Here is a 20,636-nt window from a genome sequence, read left to right on the forward strand (position 1 = left end):
ATGTAGTCTAAACAAATTTTCTAAGTCTGTAGAAAGTACACCATCTTTTCCACATTTACCAGGATAAATGCATCTCGGAAAAATTAGAATAAGTAGCCTGAAGAAGTACAACATGGTGCAACACCATTTTTTCTACTCCCATTTGGATAGTACCTGACTTGCCTTATACTAGTGAACAAGGATGAATTATTAAATTCCTGAATTAAGTGAATTTGGCACACAGGTCATTACTCTTTCCTTTATTAAATTTAAAATGTGTGCTTACTAGAGAGGACTAATATGTCAGCCTCCCAAATGCTTACTCAGTGGCATAGGTCTATGTGTACCTTTCCTGCTTCTCTGCCATTGAACAGCTTCTGCCTCATCCTCCTACTCTGCTCAAATGTTTTTATGTGCACCTTGTGCTGGTCTGTTACTGTTTCTCAGTTTCTTCAATGACCTTAGACAGCCTCCATCCATCTCCCACTTTGGCCCAGTTTCCCAGCTCCTTTAAGGCTGACATTTGCATGACATATCCCAGCTACCTCAAAAGTTGCCAAATGACTTAAACTGGGAAGTTCCGTTACCGAGAATGAAAGAGAATAGAAATGTTTCTAAAGAAGTGAGCTTTAGCCTCAGAGAAAGAAAGGACAGAACACACCTGAAAGAAAAGTGGAGAAGCATCTGTTCCTTCCAGGTATCACCGGGCTTGTGATAAGAAGACCAGGTCAAAAAGCCACAGGTATGCACAGCAGAGGGTACAGAGAAGGAGGGGGCCTGTCAGTTGTAGGAGGAGAGTGAATTGGACAGCCAGGAAGAGAAGCTGAACTGGTCACGTACCGGGCAGATCACTACGGGTAAGACTGGTACCTGGTCCTGACTTAGCTTCACTGATGAGGCTCAGGGGAGCACATATGGAGGTTGGACAGAACATACACTGTGAGGGAGAGCTCTCCTTTCATCTTAACACAGAGCTGTTAACAAAACGGGATCGTCCTAGAGTCACAAAAACTATTAGTTGTATACCTTACATTATATAAGAATTCACTTCTGAGAAAAATACCAGGGATTATCTTTGGTTTATACAAGTACTTGATTACTTAGTAAATTATTTATCTTCCCATCAACACTGGGGCAATTCAGTTTAATGGGAACTTTCTACCAGTGACTTGAAAACTCTTGTAAACAGTGCAATGGTTAGAGGTTAAACTTTCAGTGGTGTTTTACAATTAGAGTGTAATATCACGGGATATCATATCCTGTAGTTGGATTTCCTGGGTCACTTCATGGAATCAACTCAACTCTAAACTCTGGATACCTATTAATTTGTCAATAATCCCAGGCAGGATGGTAACATCAATATCTGTATTAATGGAATACAGGAAGGGTAAATGAATTTGTTGTTTCCATAAACTGAATCTCATTCAGAATAATCACACACCTCTGTAATGTTTACCCTCAAACTGGAAGTCCATAAAAATGAGAGAAATCATGTTTTTGTAAGGCATGATCAGGTTTAAGTATCTGGACAGAATTGGAAATTGAATTTAAAGTATATATTTATAATTTAAAAAGTATGCCAAAAAATCATCAAAATGAATCAATATAGCTAAAAAGCTATCATGGAAAACAAAAAACAGATAAATATGAAATGGTAACAGGCTAGTGAAAATGATGAGTCTACATTTCTAAAAAAAGAGAAAAATAAGAGTAAAAGCATGCCAATAAAATATAGGAATAATGATAGACTCTTCCTGAAATCGCTGTGTTAAAAAACCTGTTTCCAGCAAAGGATTAAGAATGAAGGCATGGTATTTCTTTGATTTGTTTTTAGTTGGAAGAGTCAAAAATCTTTAAAACTATCAAGTAATCTTACGATTAGTAACTCAATTCAGATTGGTAGCAATTTTTACCAGGTAAGCATTGATAAATGAGGTTTCATTTAACTTTGTCACAGATCACTTGAGAGCAGCTAAGCCAGAAAAAAATGGGAATTTTCCAAGTTTTAGGCATATTTGCAATTATTTCATACTAGATCAGTAAAAAAGTGTTCTTATGAATGTCAAAATCCCTCATAAACCTGACTTTATGATTTTCCTTTTCAGATTCCTTTCGATCCTTATAATAGTGTCACTTAAATGTTGGATGTTCTCTAAATTCTGTCTCCAACAGCACCCATCAATATGATTTGTTTTGGTAGTACACAAAATTTTAGATCAGAAATTAAACGCTTCAGTGAGATGCTGGTCTTTGCTTAGCCCAGCACTTTCCTGGATGATAGAGTACTATTAAATGACCTGAAGATTAAGTATGACTTTTCCTAAGATTTTGTAAACTACATAAAGAGGACAAGAAACAAATTTTTAAAAAATAGATAAGATAATACAGTTAAGAATAAAAGAGGGAAACGGACTTTGGCCCAGTGGTTAGGGCGTCCGTCTACCACATGGGAGGTCCGCGGTTCAAGCCCCGGGCCTCCTTGACCCGTGTGGAGCTGGCCCATGTGCAGTGCTGATGCACGCAAGGAGTGCTGTGCCACACAGGGGTGTCCCCCGCGTAGGGGAGCCCCACGCGCAAGGAGTGCACCCAAAAGGAGAGCCGCCCAGCGCGAAGGAGGGAGCAGCCTGCCGAGGAATGGCGCCGCCCACACTTCCCATGCCCCTGACGACAACAGAAGCGGACAAAGAAACAAGACGCAGCAAAAAGACACAGAAAACAGACAACCGGGGGAGGGGAGGGGAATTAAATAAATAAAAATAAATCTTTTAAAATAAATAAATAAAAGAAACATGCTTAATTGTTTTTAGAAAGTACTTTAAAATTTGTTCGAAAAAATATATTGCTGTAGAACTTCCTTTTTATTCAGATGTGCTATTCTTGAAATGATTTGCTAATCACTGCGTGCTAACATAATATAAGGAAGAGACTGGAACTGTTTCAAATAACTACAAGAACTTCATATTAATGCAGATTTGATAAAAACAATGATGCAGGGAGTAGTGAAGGTAAATGATTATTATATGTAACAGTCATGAAAATACCCAATTCACATCTAGACAAGCAATTCACATCACAAGGACTGGGTGGGTCTAACAGGAAAACAAGCAAATTCTGTGTCAAAAATTGCAAAGAATTGACCTGCTTCTTGGTCTCTAAAGAAGGTTACTATTTATTTGTTTAAAACAAAAGTAGGAAAAGTGTACACTGACAAAAGTACATGGAAGAAAGAAAGCACTTAGCCCATATATGTTAACACAGCTGTGTGTTGGGGCTGGTTCTAGAGTTACAGGAGTGCAGATGTAGGTCCTCTGGGACATCTTTATTTGGAAGGTTTTTTTAAAATAACTCACTATTTTTTATTCCAACATCACTTAGTATGAATTAATCTAACTTTCACTGCTGTATGAAAATATTCATTTATTTCTCTCTTTCCAATCTTTCAAACCCAACTTATGTTGAATATCTACTACTTGGCATTAGATAAAGTCACTCAGTGAACAATGTCACTTTTCACTTATTAAATACATTTCTCTATTATCTTATTCAGAGCATCTCATAGCTTCTATTTTACAATTTATCCTTATGACTCTGGCTTTACACAGCACTACTTGAGTTCTGCAGGTTAAAATGGAAGATTAGAAGTTTCTGTAAACTTAAACAAGTAGCAAATATCTCCAATTTTTTATTAGCTTCTATGATTTCATTTGGACCTTAGAGTTCACAGTCATGCTTTTTCTGCATTATATTTCAATAGCTTAAACCTTTGGGCTTTTTTTTTTTTTAAGTAAATACCACAAATGTGGATCATTATATGGTTTCTCCATATTAAATTGAAGCAACTTCTTCCCATCATAAATTCAATTTGACCAAAAGACGAATTACATGCTAAAAGTAAAGCTTCATTAAAAGACAAAACAAAAACAAAAAGACAAAAACTATTTCTGTGTTTATGCTCCTTCAAAAGTTGAGCCCACCAGCATCTCATGAGATCACAGCAGCCCAGAAAAGTCATTTTAGAAGAATGAGGTTGAGCCTAATCCCCTCAAAGGTTATTCTTAAAACAACTCATTTTTCTTTTAATGGACTTATTTCAGAAGGGAACTTTTAAGTAATCACATGAACCCCAAATACAGTCATATACTAATAAATTTCAGCCAATTACAATTCCTTGTAAATTAATAAGTACAAGGAATAGAGGTTTCAATATGCTAAGCAGAAAGAAGGAAGGGATGCCCAAAACAAATCCTTGTTCAGTTTAAATGGGAAGTGGCTAATGAGCTTTGTGTTAATATTATCAATTACTTAAAAAAATAAAAAGACTTTCAGTCAGGTAAGCACTATACTATGATAATGGGCAATTCTTACAAATAACAGCATTATGTTACAGGAACCATATATCTCTTAAATCATTTTGGAATTCAAAGGCCCTAGGTAGTTTTGCCTCAGGTATGTCTTCACCTAATTTGAAATTCAAATGTATTAAACTTCCAAAGCTAAATATGACAAATTAGACACAGTCTGTGAAGTTTCCATTTAATGAGCTATGAACCTAGACTTTCATCTCCCCAGGAATAATTTCTTTATTACTTTTTTGTATTTTATTGCATTAAAACACCATTTGACCTTCAAGTATGATAATTAAGCTCCCAAAAATGTTATAAATTTAGAGTGAAACTAGTTCTCCCTCTGTTCGGGTATATACTTACGATTGGTATGAAAGATTACTTAATATTTAAAGACAGCTAAATTATACACAGAACCAGCAATATTAGGAAATATTTTTCTCTTCTCTCCCTCTCCTATTTCCCACCTCAATTTGATTTTGTGTCTCCTAACAACTTAGCATCTCTCATATATAAAAATAAATGGAATAAGAGCAAAATTAAAATATATCTTTAGAACCTAGGACTGGGGGACAGAGAAACTTTCAGCTAAGATTTATTCTCTGTATAAACTGTCAATAATGAGACCTTAAACACTAAATCTTGTGATCCCAAACTTTGCCTATGATATAAATAAAACTTTTTAAGTGAAAAATTAGAGTAGAAAATAAATATCATGTGAGGTGTTTGGTTTTTTTAAATTTTATTGTGTGATAATGTTTTGTTTGGTTGTTTTCATCTTAGACTTAGAGAACTTGAAGAGATGAAGGTCAGAGATGGAGCAGAGGGAGGAAAAGCAGCTGCAGACTGACCTGCTGTCTGAGCACATATGGCTTGTAAATAACATCCAGAGACAGGAAAGAAAGGCATTAGGATCATGGCTGTGGTCATCATTATCAAATAATAATGTCCAAAAACCTAGTAGCTTGTGTTAGCAGAAATTGTTAGAGGTCTACCAATATCCATTCTTCCCTTCTCTATTTTAACTGGATTTGTGGCCCCAGTTAGAGTTACATTTCTCAATACTCCTCCCCACCTCGCCTCCAGCAGCTTCCTATGACCAATGAATTAAATTCTGGCCATGGAGATGTAAGTAGATGTGACCTGAATCACTGTAAGGCCTCTGAAGGAGGGGGGCATGTTCCATGCTCCCCTGGCCCCTTCCCCTTCCTGCCACTAGAAGATGGCCCCAAGAGACGGACACTATGTGTAGCGTACAGTGGAGCCACCCTTCCAGCCCTTAACCACCTAACTCCAGACAGATTCATAACCAAGAAATAAACTTTTAGGCCATTTAAGCCACCCAGAGGTTAAGGTATTTTGCCCTAGATGCTTAGTCTATACCCTAAGTACAAGAGTTAATTTCCCATGGGCTGGGGAAAGGTTCCCTTTTGGGGAAAGGTATTCTCTCATTATCTCAGTCACAATCATAAAGACCAGAGTAGAAATTAGAGCTGATTTGACTGTGAGTTCCAGTGAGTATAGACTATATCTTGTCCATCTCTGAATCTTCAATGCCTGCACAACGTCAGGCACACAGGTGCTCCAAACATGTTAGCAGAGTAGATACTGATGATAGTGGCAAGGGATTACCACTAAACATCGTTGTCAGAAAACGCTAATTTTTTCCTCTGGTTCCACCCCTCCCAGTATATGCCATCTTCTTCCTTTTTGCTTTACTTCATATTCCTTATTATTTTCTTTTACATACAAAAAGATAAATGATAAAATCCATCTTGTTCTAAAATAGATTCAAAGCAGCTTAAAAAAAAATAAGGGAGGCAAGTGAATAAGACAAAAGAGTGGAGAAATCAAAGCTGATGACAAATGAGGGAAGGAAAATATACATTCAGGGTGAGATAAGTATGCAAGATGCATGCTCTCAGGTCTTAAGTTTGGTCCTGAAGCTATAAAGCTAGAGAATCGAAGAGTTCAGGATGTGAAAAGGCCAAGGAGGACTATTTCAGGTACCTGAGGATGGTGACTTCAGGACTTGAGAGAAGGTTTTCATGAAGTTTCTCACAAAGGGGACACTGAGCAATGTAGTGAACATCATCTGCAAACATCCATCCACCCGTGGGTTTGTGGGGCTGTTCCTAACACATGCCATCAGTGTAGAAGTGCATAAAGCCTAAATGCAGTTGTGAACACATTTTTGGGTGGACAGGAAGAGCAGGCTGGCAGCAAATAAAGACATTATAGTAGTTAAATACTTTTGGAAATGTATATCTAATCTATGCAGTTCATTCATTCCCTCAACTAATTTCCGAGTACCTACTATGTGCCAGGTAACTGCCACGTTCTAGGAATATAAAAATAGCCTAGTCCCTGAGAGATCAAGGGCCTCAAAGTACAGTAGGAAAAACCAAAAGTCAAAGCATTATAATGCAATACAGCAAACAAAATTTAATAATGAATACACAGTGGCAAGGCATTAAGATAATGGAAAAGGCGATACTAGAGCTGAATCTTTAAGGATGAGTTTGTCTTCACCAGTTAGAAGAAGGAGCAGGTAGCGAGGAGGGTATTCCAGGGAAAAGAAATAGCATATACTATTAAAGCCCAGAGGCTGGGAACAGCAAGACTTACCTGCTGAGTTGTAAGTGCTTATTATAGCTGAAGTAGTGTGTTTAGTGGTAGGGGAGCACAGGGAGAGCCTAAGTGCAGAGGCGAGATAAAGAAGAGAGATGGGGCCAGATCAAGGAGGGCCTTGGAAGCCAGGCTAAGGGTGGTGATGGCTCTCAAGGCAGCTGGGGACAGTTACAGAGTCTGAGGCTGGGGGTAAGATGAGGTTTGTGTTCATGAAAGGGAATTTTGATGGATGTATGGAAGGCCTGAACCAAAGCAATGGCAGTAGGGCTGAAAAGAAATGGATTGGTTTAAGAAATATTAAGAAGATAGAATGAATTGGCCTCAGACACAATGGATATAGAAATGGAGGACAGAAAGGAAGGAACAAAACAATGTTACTTAGGTTTCTGTTTTAGTGACTAGGTTGATTATGAAGTCATTCGCCAGAATTTCAATAAAAGGAGTCCAGATTTGATGAAATGCCAAGTTCAGTTTAGAAAATGTTGAGTTTGAGGTACATAAAGGGTGTCCAAATAAAAGTGCCCAGTACTAAGAATTATTTCAATATTTATAGATATTAACATGTTAGCTGTTATGCCATGCCCTTCCTGATTGCACTGAATCTTCACAACTTTTCTATGATCTCTGTGGGCATATACTATTGTGCCAGACTCTTGGGATTGGTATAGGCCTGCCAAAAAGGTAGGAACTATGATGTTCCCTATTTTACAGAAGAGGTAACTGAGGGCAGAAATTCAAACCCAGATGTATATGGCTCCAAATGCCATGCTCTCAACCTCTTTGCACTACTGACTCCCTGAGTAATCAGCAAGAAAATAGAGTTCAGGAGATGAAAATCACAGGTGTGAATGAGATCACACTATAAAAGCGTGAAAGCAGCCAGAGGACAGAATCACTGCCAACCCCAGAATGTGCAATGTGTGAAGAAGAGGAACTAATTAAGGAACCTGAGAAAGAGCCGAGAAGTCAGGTGCAGGCAGGGCCAGAGCCTTTCAGGTTGGCGGCTCCCAGTGGGGCCTCAGTGACCTTGAGGACCACCCTTTCTGTGGAGAGGTGGCCCAAGAGGCCAGGTGGTGGGGTCTGGAGTGAAGCTGGGAGTACACTGCTTTTCTGAGAAGCTGGGTCTCAGAAAAGATGGGGGCCAGAGGCGTAAGCAGGACGGAAGTCTCTCGTTCAAGGCAGAAGGGGCTTTGGCATGTTTAAATGCTGAGGAAGTAGTGTCTGGGAAGAAAAAACTGAAGAAACAGGGAGGAGAGGGCAAAATGGTTGGAGCAAGGTCTCAGAGGAATGGGAAGAGTCAGGGATAAAGTACAAAAGGAGAGTGCTAATCCCCAAATTTATTCTTTCTTGTAAATGTGTTTTGATTCAGATTCTCTAAGTTTGGATGGGTATACTCCTATTACAATCTGTGTAAGAACAGGACGTGAAACTTCTCTACATTGCCACACAACTCCCACGCGTCTGGCACAGAGCTCCACCTGTGCACACTGGGGACACAGCACAATATGTGTTAATTAATATTAATGGAGTCCAACTACTAAAAACATGATGATGAGAATCTGTACTAGTTATTATATTAATAAACTAAATCTTCATATGCATATTAAGAATAAGTTTGGATTACTAGTTTGCATGAAATAATATTTCATAGGCCAAGATAAAATTGGGATTTATGTGTGTTTTACAATACCTTTGCCACACTTTACCCCCAGTAATTTCACAGATCCAAACTTAGGCTTTGTCCTTCAAAATATGGGGGAATCAAGTAGATTATACAGCAGGCATGAAGAGAAAGCATATTTCTAAGGGCTTCCAAAAGAACTCAATGTCAAATTCTCAGGCATAAATCTTGGTGTTTTGACTTTGGACTAGATAAAGCTGTCAAGTGGGATGTCTACAGCCCTCAGAACTGAAAAGAAAGCTGTTTAAATCTATGTTCAATCACCTTGAGATAAACAGAACAGGACCAGTCTGAAACATCATTCTTCAGGAAATTTAAAAAGTAGTTGGACCCCCCCACGCAAGCAGCCAGGAGTTTCACAGTGGCCACGTGAGTCCTTTGTCATGCCCCGGGACATCTTGTCTACCTTCAGGATCACTTAGGGACAGGCACTCATGTCTGCACAGCCCCAGGGGGGCTTCAGTGCCTTCCCATGATGGTAGTTTGGGAGAACTCGAAGCAAGATTGGGTGTTCTTGGATGGTTTTCCTGAACCTCCTAATTCAGGTCCCTTTGTGAATTGCAAAGCCATGAACAGGAGTGGTAACTGCTACACTGAAATTTACACTACGAAATAGCCACAGGGAAAACAGATGTCCTTGGTCAGCAAATAATTTTATATTGGGCATATTCAAATGAAACATATCATTATTTTTCTCTTCAGCCATTAAAGAAGATATGCTAAAAACCTAATTCTGACTATTAGAGAAAAACAAGTCTGAATTAATAAGGAATTTGCATTGTAGGGCATTTGAAAGACATTTGGTAATATAAACTATGAGGTAATAAGCATAGCCAAGGGAAGATTTTGGTTGAGCTGATCTATAATTCATAAAATGTTTCAGTGTAAAGGTATTCTTAAAGTGCTGGAACATCCCTCTTAAGTAGGTTAAACACCCATTCACCTTATGGACTTATTTATTATTCTTCTTTCCATCTCACAGATGGTTTAAATGCACTTTTGCTGATTCCTAATATAAAGGCATTAAATATAATTAATATAATTAATTAATATAATTACAATTATATAATTATATAATATAAATTATATAATATAAAATATAATTAATAGTAATAATTAATATAATTAATATAACTTAAAAATTCGAGTTTGGGGTCTGAATGAAGGGTATACACTGCCCACCATCATGACCCAAATGGCTTTTAGAGAATATATCCACACTTTCTACCACGCAGTGTTTTGAGCATGATGAACAGCAGAAAAACTGCTGAGCCTGGCAGAAAGCAGCCAAGGTTTTCTGCTCCAACTGCAAGCCTGACCCCTTTCCTCCTGATATAAAGCATTTCCCTTTGTTTATATCCACTTCCAGCAACCCAACAACAGAGAATTCCAGCGTGGTTTATAAATGGCACGCGCCCTTTGGGGCACTACAGGGCATGGCCGCTGTCAGGCTGCTAAGCCTGCCATCTGGCCTTGCTAAATAATCAATGTGTGTGTTTGAAGAGGGTGTGCCAAGAAGCTCACAGGCCGAGTATACACAGGCCATTAGTCTCCCTGCCCGTCCTCCACCAAGGTCCGAGCCCCTCGCTGGACCAGCCGCAGCCGTGCTGACACACTGACATCAGCGTCACGCTTACCACCTTGCCTTAACCCTGGGCATTTACAAGGTCTCCAAAAAGGGGGCGTCCTCTCCTAGCTGTTCAGAGAATTAAGGCAATTGGTGATAAATCATTTTTCCTGAGGTTGTTAGTTCTGAGGGTACTTAATTTCTAATTTAAAAAATTTAAGAATCTACTTGATATAATGGAATCAACATTGGGCTGTGAGTCCAGAGATTTGGATTCTAGTTCTGCCACTCACATGGTGTATATTTTGTCAAGTTAACTTTCGGGGCATCATCGCTAGTCCTCAGATAAGGAACCTACCATTCTATGATCGTAGCATAAATTCAAATATCATTCCTCATTTTCAGTCCACATATACCATATGATCACATTAACATTTCCAACAGCACCCGTTTTATTAGGTCTGTAGTTCTTTCTAGATTGTTCAATAATTCCTGCTACGGACTGATTTCCCCTAATTATTTCAGATTTTGCTTTCATTCTGAAATTGCCTCTATCCTTGGCTTTCATCACCCCCAATAGCTGTTCGTAAAATACATTTGTCCTCCAAGTTACTCAGTGACACTGCTAACAGGGGCCCAGATGTGCACATGGCTAATGCCCTTGTCTCCCTCTAGGTCTTTGCTCTGACGTCCCCTTGTCAGTGAAGCCGGCTGACTTCCCTGCCACCCTATTAAAATGTGCAGTCTGCCTCTTCCTCGCTCCCCAACCCTGCAGTCTTACCCTGCTCTAATTTTTTCCCCACAGCATTTACCACCATTTAACATGGGACTGCCTTTACTCATTGATTGTGTCTCATGTTTATTGTCTCCCTCCTCTTCACTGGAACACGGGGGCCATGACAGCAGGGATCTTTGCTGTGTTTACACTTATTTCCCAAAACCTTCACTAGCATTGGGCCCAGGTAGGTATTTAATAATTCGTGTTGAGGAGTAAATGTTCAATGAATTCGCCTTTTTATTTTTCACTGGTAGTAAATGAACCTAAGTATCCTTCACTTCTCATCCTACAGTAATCTGTCTTCCCTTAGTTGTCTGATTCTAAAACCCTGGCAGGTGCTTTCCACACTATGAAGTTATCTCAGGTGGTCTGGCTTTCATTTCTGAGCCTCTCCTGAAACCACCTTTATTTATAGCCAAATTGCCAATGACCTCCTTATTTGCTAAATCCTAAGACCATTTTTTCTGTATCGTCTCCCTTCCCTTGGAACCATTTGTCCTTGTTGACCGCTTCTACCGTTCTGATATTTCTTCCCCGAGATCCCCGCCCCCCACCTTTCTGAGGCTTGCCCTCCACAGAGCATCCTCCTCTTCCCGCCCCTGCTCAATCACTAGCATTGCACACACAGCCCTCCACCCTGCTCCCGAGGACTTCCCTGACGAACACTTCCCTCCCCAGCACCAATGGCTGATGGCTCTCACCTCTCCCTGGTCACCCAGCCTGGCAGGTGTCTCTTCTCAACAGGCTGCTGGAGAGCTCTGCTGGATGGAGTTGGAATACCTCCAATTCCTAACCCCTGCAATCTACTCCACCCCTCGACCCCTGTTTCCTAAAACCCAGTTTGTTCATGACGTTCTCTTGCTTCCCATGGCCTGCAGAATATTGTTTAAGCCCCTGAGCATGTAACAGAAGACACTTTGGGATCTGCTCCACTTAACTCCCCAGCCACCTTAGCCATAATGAATTGCTGGGTAGTTTACTCCTTCCTATACTTTTCAGACCATTTTACTTCATTTGTACATTTATTCATTCAGTAAACATTTATTTGGTGCATACTATGAACCAGATATTCTGCAAGGCTTTAGTGACTGGGTAATAAAAAGCACAGTCCCTTCCCTGCAGGAGCTTATATCTAGTGGCAGACAAGGGAAGTGCATAGACAATTCCAATGCGATGTGATAATGTTCTTATTACAACATGCAATAAATTTTTGTCAAATGAATTAACTCAAATAAGTGCTTTCTTTGAAAGGGACTATAACTTAATACCATGGACTATGCTGCCAAATTATCTGGGCTCCAAACCCAGCTCTGCCCACTTCTAGTTGTGTGAGCCTTAGCAGGTTACTTAGTCTCATGTGCCTTTGTTTTCTCATGTTTAAAGTGGGTTGCTGTGAACATGAAATGAGTGCTGCTGGCATATACCAGTGCTGAAAGTGTTTCCATTTATTTTATTACTGTGCCTAACGGCTATGTCCAGGGAGCTGTGTCACCACATATGAGATCACCAGGACCCACTTGTCCTTAGTACTAGAGACCCCACACCAAGGATCAGAGATGTTTCTTTAAGAAAAGTTAATGCCTAATGGGTCTTACAGGTGAGTTAGGCAGATGAAGAAAATGTAAAAGGTTAGTCCAGAAAAAATCAGGGAGGGCCTAGCGTGCAAATAACACTGGCGTGAAAGAGTGAGGTACATTCAGGGAATTTTAGGGTGGAGAAGAGACAATGACGAGAAAGAAGTGGAAGAGGTATAAAGGGTTTTCCTTGTATACCATGGTAGATCAGAAAGGATTTTACTCTGAAAATAAATTAGTGAAGGGTTTTAAGCAGGGAAATGATAAGATATTTCTATTTTAGAAAGCTCATTTTGAAGCCATGTACAGAGCACCAAGGAAGAGGGGTAGGAAAACTGGGCAGAAGGCTCTTGAGCAATCCCCAAAGTGAGTGGTGGGGACTGATCTAAGGTGGAGAGTGGGTATGGGAAGGAGGAGATGGATAGACTCTCCTGTTCTTTTCTCTTAAACTCTTCAGGACTGGCTCCCTGGTATGCCCTTCCTAACACACCCAGGTAATCTAGTTACTTCATTGAACCATTCACCTGTCATTATACCCTAGCCCCGGAGTTCATGGGGAGCATCAAACTGGTCTTTTTTTTGCTTTGATATACACATTTACCCCTGTGAGCTGGGACCAGCCTTGCAGGCACTGGATAAATATTTGCATAATAAAGACTTCTAATGAATGTCCTTTCAGGAAAGTGATCAGTATTACAGTGTCCCTTTAACCCATCACTAGGATGTTTCCTAATTCTTTTAATTTTTTCAAAATACTTAGCCAGTAATATAGTCTCTTATTAATAATTGTCAGCAAGCTTCACAAAACAAGATCTCATTTGTTTAAATTGATAATTAAAACTGACAAACATATTGAGTATACTCTAATTAAAAGCCACTAGGTTGTGGTATATAGTGGTTGCCATTTTTCTCCAATAAATATGTTAGGTATTCCCCCTTCTATGCATAGCAAGTTATTGCATATTAAAACTGTTATTTTATTTGGGGATATAATTAATGTTTTAGTTAAAAGTATATGGGACCAAAATAAATACATATTGTAGAGCACCAATTATTCCTTTTATTATTTCATGACAGCAGGAAGGCATCACTCTTGTTATCTTATTTTTCATGCTGTCTTGAATGGATTGATATGATTTCAATTGATTAGGTATTATTGAAAGGTTCATTGTTTTCCTTTTGGCCCTGGGTTATAAACACTTTTAATAACATCTAAATCTACCATCATGTAAATCATGTCCAAGTGCAGTAATAATATATATAAGACTTCTTTAAAACTTGAGTATTTTTTTCCCCCACTGATTTTTCTTAGCTTTTTCTTTTCATTTTTCTTTTCATTTACCCAGTCCCAGCCATTCATATACAATAGAAAAAGACTCAAAATTCTGAGGCTATAAAGAAATTAGATTTTAGGAAATGATGAAAGTTAATAAAATTAGCTATCTCTTTTTTGACACTATGCGTTTTTCAGGATGTTAATGTTAACTCTAATGGTCCCCCATTATTATCAGTAATGTGAACATTTTCATAGTCTATAAAAAGATTTACATTATGATAGAATTTTTGAGCCTACGAACAAGGCTACCATATTTTAATATTAGCTTTCTCAAAGGTCACAGAAGAAACATTTATTTAGCACAATAATACTGATAACATGTTTGAATCTATCATTAGAATGGGGTTCTGTAACTCAAAAGTTATCAATGTAACTAATTAGAAGTATGCCAATAATAATCATCAAGTATCATGTTATTTAGATAAACCATATTGATACATATATTAATAACAAAGGTTTTCTTAGGACTTTCAAAAAACCAATAAAAATTTCCCACGTTTCTCACCTAATCCCATTATATTCTTTAGCAGAGGGAGAATGTGTATAAATCTCCATTAAATTCAATAATGTAATTCTTAAGTTTACAAATTTCCCCAAAATATCATTCTAAATAAAAAGTGATAATATACATCTGATGATCAATGAACATGCCATGGAATTTACAAAGAATGGCTTCAAATGTATTCATCAGCAGATACATAAATCAAGGAATGGTTGTATGGTTGATGCTTAAATCAAGGAATATATATGGATGAGACAAACTTCTATACAAGTCTGTTAACACTTTGTGAATGGTTGTTATATGCCAGGCACTATGTCATACCCTGGGAAACTAAAGATCCCTAAGGAAGAGTCCCTATACTTGAGAGAAGCTCACTCTCCAGAGTGTCATCCACCAGTGTTTAGAAGTCATCGCTACAATGGAGACACAAGCAAAGTCAGGTGGAAGTTCAAAGGGTAAGGGAACAAATTTACATAGGGGCATAGATCCTGGTTTTCAACTTTTCATATGTTTGTGAGCACACACGTGTGAAAATTTGATATGGGCAAGAGTTTGGGTATGTATGAGGCAGTCACAAAGCAGAAGCCACTTACTCTTTACTGAGCCCCTGCCCTACCTATATGATATTATAAGAATTTTAATATAAAATGATACTATCTCCACCCACAAGTATGAAATTAGCCATGCACACAGTGGAAACAAGCATGTAGGTATTGCACACATGATCATGTACAGCATGATCAAATCTTAAAAGCCATAAATACAAATACTGTCAACAGTTGACAAGATATTTAATTTGTAAATTAGGCAGAAGTGTTTTTGAAGAATACTAATTACTACCAACATTTATATTTTCAGCATAACTACAAGTAATTCATTAGAAAAAATGATGAAAAGAGGAAAAATTTTATCTTGATTTGTTTTTTTTCATATTTAGTATTTTTAGAAGTCTACAAACTTTATTAAAATTACTAAACAAATAGTTATTAGGGACATTAAGGAGTCAATAATTCCATTTGAAAAGAGTTATGATCAAGGAATACTAATGAAATGCTTATTTAGTGCATAGAACAGTAGGATGTACCATGAATAATTCTGACCCAATCAACACATCAATAACAGTCAACTGTGTCTCTTACCTCCTTGTTCACACAACTGCTGGGCTAAAGCATCTTTGAAAATAACCTGGCCTCTGTGTGTTGCTGTAGCCCTGGAAATGAATAGAGAAGGATTAATCCAAATCTTGTAATAAGTTTGATAACTCAAACAAGGTTTTCTTAAACTTAAGAAAAAAATCTATTCTTAAACTTTATTGTGTGAATACGATTTTTAAAAATGCAGTTCATCTGAACAATGATGTAAATGAACAATAGAGTCAAAGCTTAAGTCAAGAAATATATACATGGATGAGAAAAACGTCTATACTTCTATACACTTTTATATAAGTCTATTAACACTTCGTAAATGGGTTCAGTATTTTCTTCTAGCTTTACTATTTAAAAATAAAGTAACATTTGTGGGTTTCCTCCAAAAACAGCAGGCATGAGCAAAGCCTGTATAGAAAAAAGTATGGAAGAAAGGTTTATTGAAACTTCTTCTTCAGGAGACCTTGATAAATAATGCTTTGTGGAGCAATAAAGATATAAGTACTAGAAAAAGATGCTCTTCAGGCACTTTATTTCTGAAACCAAGAGTCACTGTAGCACATGGGGAGTTGAGACAGAGAATTACATTTTTAAAAGGTATCTTCAAAAAAAGAAGGCTATTCATAGCTTTCATAATAACAAAATCTGTCAGAATAAAATACACCTACCCCCCCCAATTGAGTCTAATTCACCATTAAAGGAGATGTGCATCTTTTACCTCCTCTAATCAGAGCTGTGCACATGGATCAGTGAAAAAATAACATCCTTGCAGCAGATTTGTTATTCCATGGCTATAATAGGAACTGTCTTATTAAAGAAAGAATTATTTATGCTTTATGTATGAAGCGTTTCCCCCTTAAAAAGGATTTTTCTGGCACAAAACATTATTTAAACCAATTTAGAACAGAAGAAAGCATGCCTCTTTCAGGAACTTCAGAAAATAAGTCATAGAAAAAATTTTTTAATAACTGAAAAAGTTAGCATTAAATCTCTACTTTAGTTTTAGCCATCCTCTGGGGGTAAAAACAAAGCAAAACAAAATGAGTTAGATTTAGCCATCATTTACCAAAGATGGATTACTTAGATGGGCTAGGTCACAAGAGGGTAAAGTTTGTCCTCCACATTTTCCCTCCATACTTGCACCACTCAGTCAACGGTTTTTCCCTTGCTGAGGTCAGTGGGGCACCTGAATCCCAAGGGTTCTGCACAGTTGTCTCCCATGTAGATGTACCTTTGGCATCTGTGCCTCAGACCTTTCTGATTTCCATCCTCCCTGCCTCCTAGTCTTAGTGCCCCAGGACCCAACTCTCTGAAACTAATCTGATAAACTTAGCCATGCTGACCTGTTAAATGAGTGAGGTTGCTCCAAGCTAATGTATTTTAGCAATGAAACTGTGAAAATATTATACTTTAACACACACACACACACAATGGCACAATATAAGAGTTTTGAATGTTGGAAGGGAGATATAATTCCAGAGAAAAATCATTGGACAGTCATCACATCACACTGTATATGAAGCCTATTTTGGGAGTCAGTGTTTGTTATTGCACAGTAATTGTCATTGAAATGACAAACTGATGTTACTGCTCTTTATATATTGACATATATTTATATGTTTTCCTTTACATTCAGCAAGCCGAAAATGAAGAGGATTAAACATAGAGTCACTCTAAGCCATAAACATGGTCTACAGGCTTCCTAAGAAGCTGCAGGTTTCATATGTCTAGAGGGAACATGGATAACTTTAGGTACCAAAATATATTGTTCAAGTCTCAATCCAGCCAAGAGCTTCTGTGTTCTCACACACACCTAATAGCAAAACTGTGATCATAAATGTAGAATTTTCATTTGGCCTTTATTTTGAAAAGGACATATTTTCTGAAATCCTTAATGGTCAAGAAAAGTCCTAATGGGAAGTGGACTTGGCCCAGTGGTTAGGGTGTCCATCTACCACATGGGAGGTCCGCAGTTCAAACCCCGGGCCTCCTTGACCCGTGTGGAGCTGGCCCTTGCGCAGTGCTGATGGGCGCAAGGAGTGCTGTGCCATGCAGGGGTGTCCCTGGTATGGGAGACCCACGTGCAAGGAGTGCACCCCGTAAGGAGAGCTGCCCAGCTTGAAAGAAAGTGCAGCCTGCCCAGGAATGGTGCCACACACACGGAGAGCTGACACAACAAGATGACGCAACAAAAAGACACACAGATTCCCATGCCACTGACAACAACGGAAGCGGACAAAGAAGAACATGCAGCGAATGGACACAGAGAGCAGACAACAGGGGGCTGGGGTGGGGGGAAGGGAGAGAAATAAAAAAAACAAAAAAAGAGAAGTCCTAAAATGTATAGTGTTTAAAAGTTCTTTATTTTAGTAGTCTTCTCCTTGTATGTAACATTTTTATTATAACGCACCTTGTTATTGCACCAACTTAGCTATCATTGTGCCAGCCCATACCCACTATGTACCAGAGTGTCTCCATTAAATTCATGTGACAGAAGGTTTGCCTTTTTTTTTGGATGTGAGATACTGAGCTGTCTTAGTCCCTGCACATTGCTATGTGAATAATCCACATGGTTTCCCTCCTTCCTCCGTTTCTTCAGATTCAGAATTCAGCCTTCATTTATATTCTTACCTCTGCTGCTTTGGTTCAACGAAACCAAATTTCATAAACTTCTGAGGAACTATAGAATAACTGAAATTTAAAATACCTTTAAAATCGTCTAGTCCAACATTTCTTTAGTAGAGGTACTAATTCTTCAGACAAGTATCACGGATTTCAAGAAGTAAAACAGGTAAAACAGAGCAGGCCTTGCTTTTCGAGTTGTTGGGTTCCCTCTCTTCAAACAGCACCCTTCCTAGCATTCATTCCTCAATTCTTCCTGGGGCACCCCTCTAGAATTCTAGAAGCTTTAGAGACCACCGTGTGAAAACCAATGAACTAGTCCATGGATGAGAAAACTGAGGCGCAGAGAGGGTATTAGTCTGCTGATGGCCACATAGCCTGTTAATAGCAGACAGGCCTGATTTCAGGTCTTTGAACCCAAGCTTTTTATCTTTCCACTACGTCAGTACTTTTCAAAATGTGCTCCACAGTGGTGCACTAGGAGTTCCTCTGGGAGTCAAGAGTGGAGAGGGAGAGGTAGCAGGCAGTGCTCCTGGCACCAATCAATTCAACTAGAGTAACTGGGCTTTACATGTTCTAATTATGTGATTTTGTTTGAAGAAAAGTCTCAGCATCTAAAAAATGATTTGAGGAGCACAATACACCATGTGCTCAACTCAATTTATCTGAAGTACTGTGCTGGGTGAAAAGTAGAAGTAGTAATACGAATCAGGGCTCTTCTTATTATAATACCTATTCACAATTGAAATTTATCTCCTGCTTAGCACTGTGGTAAGGGCTTTACATAATTTAATGCATTGAATCTTGACAATGACCTTAGAGACAGGTAATATTACCCCCATTTTCCTGCACCCTAGAGTTATTACTTGATTTGCCTGAGATCACACAACTGGTAGTAAAGCCAGGATTCAAACGCAGGCAATGTGAGTGTGGAAGGCTTGCTTTTCCCGTGGCATTGATTCTTCACTGCTTTCAACCCCTTCAGTGGGAGGACCTGCTGTCCTGGCCTGATCTTTCAAGTCAGGCCTCCTCTGGCTTGTGTTCTCTCATCCAATTCTACATTCGATACTTGTTTGAGCTTCCTAGATTGCTCAAAGAAAATACATGAAATGGGTTGGGTTAAACAATGGGAATTTATTCACTCATGGATTTGAGGCTAGGAAAATGTTTAAAGCAAGGCATCATCAAGGCGATGCTTTCTTCCTGAAAACCAGCTGCCAGCAGTCCTTGGCTCCTCTGCCACATGGCAAGGCACATGATGACATCTGCTAATCATTCCCTTTTCTTCCAGGTTGATTTCAGCTTCTTGTTTCTGTGGCTTTCTTGTGCTCTGCCTAAATTTCATTCTTCTATAAAGTGCTGCAGACAGAGGATTAAGATCCTTCCTGATTGAGGTGGGGTCACACCCTAACTGAATTAATCTCATCAAAAGGTCCTGTTGGCGGTGGACTTGGCCCAGTGGTTAGAGCATCCGTCTACCACATGGGAGATCCGTGGTTCAAACCCTGGGCCTCCTTGACCCGTGTGCAGCTGGCCCATGCGCAGTGCTGATGCATGCAAGGAGTGCCCTGCCATGCTGGGGTGTCCCCCGTGTAGCGGAGCCCCACGCCCAAGGAGTGCCCAGGAATGGTGCCGCACACATGGAGAGCTGACACAACAAGATGACGCAACAAAAAAGAAACACAGATTCCCTTGCTGCTGACAACAACAGAAGCGGACAAAGAAGATGCAGCAAATAGACACAGAGAACAGACAACCAGGGTGGAGGGGGGGAGGGGAGAGAAATAAATAAAATAAATAAAATCTTTAAAAAAAATACTACATGTATTTAAAAAAAAAAAAGGTCCTGTTTACAATGGGTTCACACCCACAGGACTGCCCTGGATTAAAGAACATGTTTTTCTGGGGGAATATATGGCTTTATACCACCCACCACAATACCTGAGTTTATTTAACCTTCTTTCAAACAAATTTCTTTTCTATTTCTAGTTGGAACCTTGACTACTTCGCCAGCAACTCCATGAAGTTTGCCCCTAAGAGTACCATTTCTCCTGACCTCTTCTCTCAAGGTGCTCTGTGAGTCCCTCCGCTTCTAAGCGGCTCAATGCAGTCCCCCCTTTTAACTTTGTGTAGCACTGACCCTAACAGCCCTCCTGACCCTTCACATCTCTCTTGCTCTCTGCCAATCACAAGAGCACCAGACACCGTTCTCAGCCACCCGACGTCCAAACCTAGACAGGGACACTCAGTAGACACACACGTGTGCAGAGATGACCAGCAGGTGCTCCACTTTCTTTGCAAACTTTTAAACCCTTCAGGTAACAATTTAATATAAAAATGTGTATAGGTCCCTGGCTAGTAGGTCCATGGTTAGTAATTTTAAGTGGCCTCCACACTGGAAGAAAGTGCAGCAGCTCAGGTGACCAGCAAGAACAGAAGCTCCAGTGTTGCCCATGGGACATCTGCCCCATACTTCCC

The 20,636-nt window shown here is 39.2% G+C and overlaps 1 protein-coding gene across 1 annotated transcript in view; it reads right to left on the minus strand.

The window, feature by feature from the left end:
- RELN (reelin) overlaps positions 1–20,636 on the minus strand; it is a 516,519-nt gene that overhangs the window by 281,023 nt on the left and 214,860 nt on the right. The window contains exon 4 of the mRNA XM_058297120.2: positions 15,531–15,601. Coding sequence (XP_058153103.1) covers positions 15,531–15,601 — 71 coding nt within the window. The remainder of the gene's footprint in view (positions 1–15,530; positions 15,602–20,636) is intronic.

The sequence above is a fragment of the Dasypus novemcinctus genome, chromosome 5 (assembly GCF_030445035.2).
Source record: "Dasypus novemcinctus isolate mDasNov1 chromosome 5, mDasNov1.1.hap2, whole genome shotgun sequence".
NCBI lineage: Eukaryota > Metazoa > Chordata > Mammalia > Cingulata > Dasypodidae > Dasypus > Dasypus novemcinctus.